Source organism: Apaloderma vittatum, unplaced genomic scaffold (genome assembly GCF_000703405.1).
Source record: "Apaloderma vittatum isolate BGI_N311 unplaced genomic scaffold, ASM70340v1 scaffold4497, whole genome shotgun sequence".
In the NCBI taxonomy this organism is placed as follows: Eukaryota; Metazoa; Chordata; class Aves; order Trogoniformes; family Trogonidae; genus Apaloderma; species Apaloderma vittatum.
In genome coordinates, this window is record NW_009724386.1 from 14416 (window position 1) to 19508 (window position 5093).

The 5093-nt window shown below is 48.1% G+C and overlaps 1 protein-coding gene across 1 annotated transcript in view; it reads left to right on the forward strand.

Annotated features, from left to right (window-relative positions):
• The window catches only part of WNT9B (wingless-type MMTV integration site family, member 9B), a gene marked incomplete at its 5' end in the record, with an annotated part of 7874 nt that extends 5019 nt beyond the window's left edge, over window positions 1-2855 (forward strand). Inside the window, 2 exons of the mRNA XM_009872458.1 lie at window positions 1251-1516; window positions 2379-2855. Of these exons, the coding sequence (XP_009870760.1) occupies window positions 1251-1516; window positions 2379-2855 (743 nt within the window). The remainder of the gene's footprint in view (window positions 1-1250; window positions 1517-2378) is intronic.
• Window positions 2856-5093: the final 2238 nt, after the last annotated feature.

Below are 5093 nucleotides of genomic sequence, written 5' to 3' on the forward strand. Positions count from 1 at the left end.
AGTTCCGCCTCAACACGAGGAGAAACTTGTTGGCTGTGCGGGTGCCGGAGCCCTGGCCCAGGCTGCCCAGAGAGGCTGTGGAGTCTCCTGCTCTGGAGACTTTCCAACCCACCTGGACGCGTTCCTGTGGGGCTGCCCTGGGTGACCCTGCTCTGGCAGGGGGTGGCTCTGGGTGAGCTCTGGAGGTCCCTTCCGACCCCAACATTCTGTGAGTCTGTGAATCTGGTAAGCATTTGGACATAAGCTTCTGGAACAGTTTTTCAGATTTAGAGTCTCAAGTATATCTTATCCTCTCTTAGCTCATTCTTTTTGGATTAGCCACTGTTTGACAATGTGTGAGCACCATGCTGCTATCCACTACCCGTATTGACTGTGTTCCTTACAAACTTTTCCAAATCTTTTGATGGATTTGGTGACATTTTTTCATTATTCTTCCAGTACCCTGACACATTTTATAAAGCATCATCAAACAGATGGCTTAGGTGCAAGTAACTTGTCTCAGTGATACAGTGACTAAAATGGTGAGGTAGGAAGTCCTTTATTGATTGATCTTCTTGACCTCCTCAACATTTTCTTGACTGTATCATCTAGGTCCATACTGTTGCTAGATCTTTCATCTAAAATTTTGGAATTCCAGAGAGCTCCTATGAAGTCTGTATCATAGAATCATAGAATGGCCTAGGCTGGAAGGGACCTTAGAGATCATCTAGTCCAACCTCCCTGTCATGGGCAGGGACGCCACCTCCCGACTTGACCAGGCTACACGTGGGAACCGAGCGGGAATTGAAGTTGCTGACACAACCTCTCCATTGAGTTCATGATTAGTCAATTCTCATTCTTTTTACTGACATCTTTGTCCTGTTTTCTGGTCAGCTTTATGGTGACTTCACTCAGCTCTCAGCAACCAGTGGTCTGATCTGTTTTTATACTTGGATGGGAATTCTTTGAGCTAACAGAACGGTGGAAAGATTTGAAGTTGGACTCAAATTCTAGAGTTGCCTTCCAAGCTCTTCTCAGAACAGGACTAACTGCAAGATTAGATCAGGTCTCTGTGGTTCTCTCTCTCCCTTCTTTTTTGTTTATTGGAAGTAGAATTGTTTCCTTCTGCAGTGAGGAAGAGGACAAATTAAATTTTATACCTGTTGGTTTTTTGCAGTTAAATATTCTCCCATGGCTATTCGGCTGTTGTGGATGAACATCTCATTTTGCCTTTCCTGCTCCTACCCTCTCCTAATCCTTCTCCCGTGCAGGTTTTAAGGAAACCGCCTTCCTCTACGCAGTGTCCTCTGCGGCTCTCACCCACTCCTTGGCCAGAGCGTGCAGTGCTGGGCGCATGGAGCGCTGCACCTGCGATGACTCCCCAGACCTGGAGAACCGCAAGGCCTGGCAATGGGGCGTTTGTGGAGACAACCTCAAGTACAGCACCAAGTTCCTGAAAAAATTCTTGGGTCAGAAGAGGATTGGCAAAGACCTGCGGGCCAAGGTGGACATCCACAACACCAACGTTGGCATAAAGGTGAGGAGCTGCCCTAGCAGGCTGAGAATGAAGTTGGGACTTAGTGCAAGTCTTCTAACCCATCCTCAGCTGAGGCTGTTTGTGAGAGGGCTATTCACTTCCTCAACTCACAAACCAGACGTGTTCAGCCATGTGCTGTGGGTCTTGCAGTACTGAGAGCTCTCTGGTGTAAGGAGGTGCATGTTGAGTGGTGGAGTAGCATCCCGTATCCTTTACTGGTATCACGAGCTGAGTGACAGCAACACGCAGCACGATAACTGTGGTAAAAACTCAATTAAAACTGAATAACTCCACGGGTCATGCCACAGCCCCAGGGATTTCTGAGAACAGCCAGAGCTTCAGAGTTGATGGGGCATGTGAAGAAAATTTAGGGTTGACACTCTTGAGATCACCAGTCTGCTAGTGATTTGCCGTGGAACTAGTCATGTCACGAGTTTGGGTCAGGGAGATCATTAGATCAAGCATTTTAGCCTGTATGTTACGGGTCACTGACTATTGTTTTCCATCTACTGAGCGCAATTACTTGTTCGGTTAGAACACTGTCTTCATTTGAATATGCCAGAGGGAATCCACCAAGCTGGAGATGCTCAGTTTTATGGTTGACTACACCTGCTATTCCAAACAGGCTTAGTAAGAATTTATCCAGTACTCAACCAGTTCTCCTGATTCAGGCTTTCTGCCCTCTACTCTCTAGCCATCCCTCTGTTTTCTTCTCTTTTTTAGTTTTTCCTCCATAAAACAGGAATAATACCAATAATATATAGTATTATTTCAGGCTGTCTGCAATCTGAGTTGTTGCCTCTACCTAGAACTAGGCTCATGGTCATGGCAGATAATGACTATCGCTTCTCTTCCTCATCAGGCTGTGAAAAATGGTCTCAAAACCACGTGCAAGTGCCATGGCGTCTCTGGCTCCTGTGCTGTCCGGACATGCTGGAAGCAGCTTTCACCTTTCCATGAGATTGGGCGACTGCTGAAGCTGCGCTACGATGATGCCATCAAGGTCTTCAGCACCACCAACGATGCCGTGGGACACTCGGAGCTGGCTGGCCCGCAGAGACACAGCCATTCCCCTAAGCACCCCGCTTCACCCCGCTCTACTGACCTGGTCTATGTGGAAGACTCCCCCAGTTTCTGTCGTCCCAGCAAATACTCCCTGGGAACTGCCGGGAGGACCTGCTCTCGGGAAGGCAACTGTGACAGCATGTGCTGTGGACGAGGCTACAACACCCAGAGCCGTCTGGTCACCTTCTCTTGCCACTGTCAGGTGCAATGGTGCTGCTATGTTGAGTGCCAGCAGTGCCTGCAGGAGGAGGTGGTCTACAGCTGCAAGCAGTAAAGAGGGTCAAGACAAGTCCTGGAGAAAAAGAAGCAGTAAGGAGAGAGAGAGACATGATTCTCTGCCGCAGGGTGGGGGCAATGGCAAGCCCAGTGCTCCTACTCGCTCCGTGTTGAGATCCTCCCACCTCGGGGGAGCCCCTTGTGTGCGGGGTGAAAACCAGAGGTTTTGTCAGGTATCAGGTCAGGAAGGAGGGACGGAGAGGGAGGGTAATGTGGGGACAGCAGAAACACTGAAGCTGTCAAAAATATCTCTCTTGAGCTAAAACGTGTTCTCTCATCTGCACAAACATCCCCCTCCTCCAACCCTCATTTGCACTTATGTAAATGGGTTGGGGTGGTGACATCAAATACTGAGGGCTTGTGCCCTGGTTCCTGCAGAGAAGAGAATTGTGGGATCGGGGAGGCAGAGACTGGATCCTGGCGTAGCAGGGGCAGCGTGTTCCTGCACTGAGGCAAAATGACTCTGGGAGCAGGGAGCATCCCGCGCTGCTCTCTGGATTGGACTCAAAGACGTGCTGTGGAGTAGTCTTATCTTAATGCAAGAATCGTGCCTCTGAAACACCAGTTTACAAACAAATGGAGCTCATGTCCTTCATCTCCCAGGTCTGTAGTTTGAGCATTGGACTCCACGTGCATTTTAATCATGTTTTAACATTGCTCTGCACAGGAGACCTGGGATTGCCCCTGTTACAGTGATGTGTCACAGGAACCCAGCTGTGAGGTCACGCCTCTGCAGCATCTGCCTCGCAGTGGGTTTATTTCACGGTGGTGGATCCAGGGTGATTATGCATCTCTTTTCTTTTCCCCTCAATCAAACCATCAGTGGTTTTTTTGTCTTCTTTGTACCACTCTGCCCTGGTGCCTGAGGCGTGTCATGTCCCTCAGTTCTGCCCTGTGCCAATGACAGGTAAAATTTCTGAAATGGAATTAGGAAGCACAGAAACTGGAGCATCTTAAAAATGTGCAAGTCATGAGTGACAATCTCTGGACTGAGAAGTTAGATGTACCCAGGCATCTGGCACGAGAGGACGTGACCTGGAGGAAAGAGTCCATTACAGAGTCATGATCCTCTGGCTCTGATCACATGTTTTGAGTTCACTTGGAGTTGAACACAACAGAAACAGCCTGTTTTTTGTCTTTGGCTGTGTTTTAGGGCACATCTTTGAGAATGGCAGTGAGGCCACCAGATACCCACTGATGTCTACACCACAACCTGTCCGGGTGTTGAGCTGGGCTACAGTGTTGTCGGTTTATTTGCCCAGTCCAGGGCTTCTCCTGGATAGTCCTGCAGCCATGGTTAGAGCTTTTGCACTGTGAGCAGCTCAGAGATGTCAAAGCTGCTTGGTGACGGCTATAAACCACCACCAGGATGTCTGTGTGGAGATGGGCCAGTGCTGAAAAGAATATTTAAATCCTTAAGCTCAGCTCAAAATTCACTGGCAATGTAATGGATGGCTTGGGTTGCCTAGATGGACTGGTCCAAGGGCAAGCTGTCGGTGTGGTCGAGTTCTCCTAACAAGCAGCAAGATCTCATCTGTGTGCTCCAGCTCTTCAGGGTGGATCTGGCTGAGTGAGGCAGCTGACCTGTTCCTTTACATGTGCTGTGAAGAATTACTTTGCAGCGATGACCGTACACTCATACTCTCTTTATCTCAACCTCATTGCTCTTTCGTTTTTTTCACAATTGTTTCTGATTTCTGCTTTGTAAAGGGATGGAAAAGGACTGTCTCAGAGCATACCTAGCCATTAACTGGCTCTTTGGAGGCCACTAAGACCTTCCCTTTGGCAAGCTACAGGTCTTTTAATGGGCTTATTCTATTTTATCCTTTTTCTGGCTCAAGCTGACTTGAACAGAATTAAAGTGCTTATGACAGACATAATACTGCAAATAGGGTTAATTGGCCTATTTTTTTTTCTTTTTACCTTCTAAATGCCCAAGAACTTAATATGGACCAAACTATTATTTGCATGTTGCTTTTAATCTTTCTGGAATTGAAACCTTCCCACGAGTCTCAGCGTTGAGCACTCAGTGAAAAAGCTAAAACTGACATCATAGGTGAAGTGACAAAGGAACCAGCTCTGCTCTGCACTGTTGATCCCATGCCATCTGCCCCACTGACCTTCTGGCTTGTCCAGCATCAGGGAGGAAGGGAATACCATGTCACAGGAGGGTTATTTGGGGATCCTGTGGCATTGCATGAAGTATTCTCATTTAAATGGGGACTGGGACTCAGTG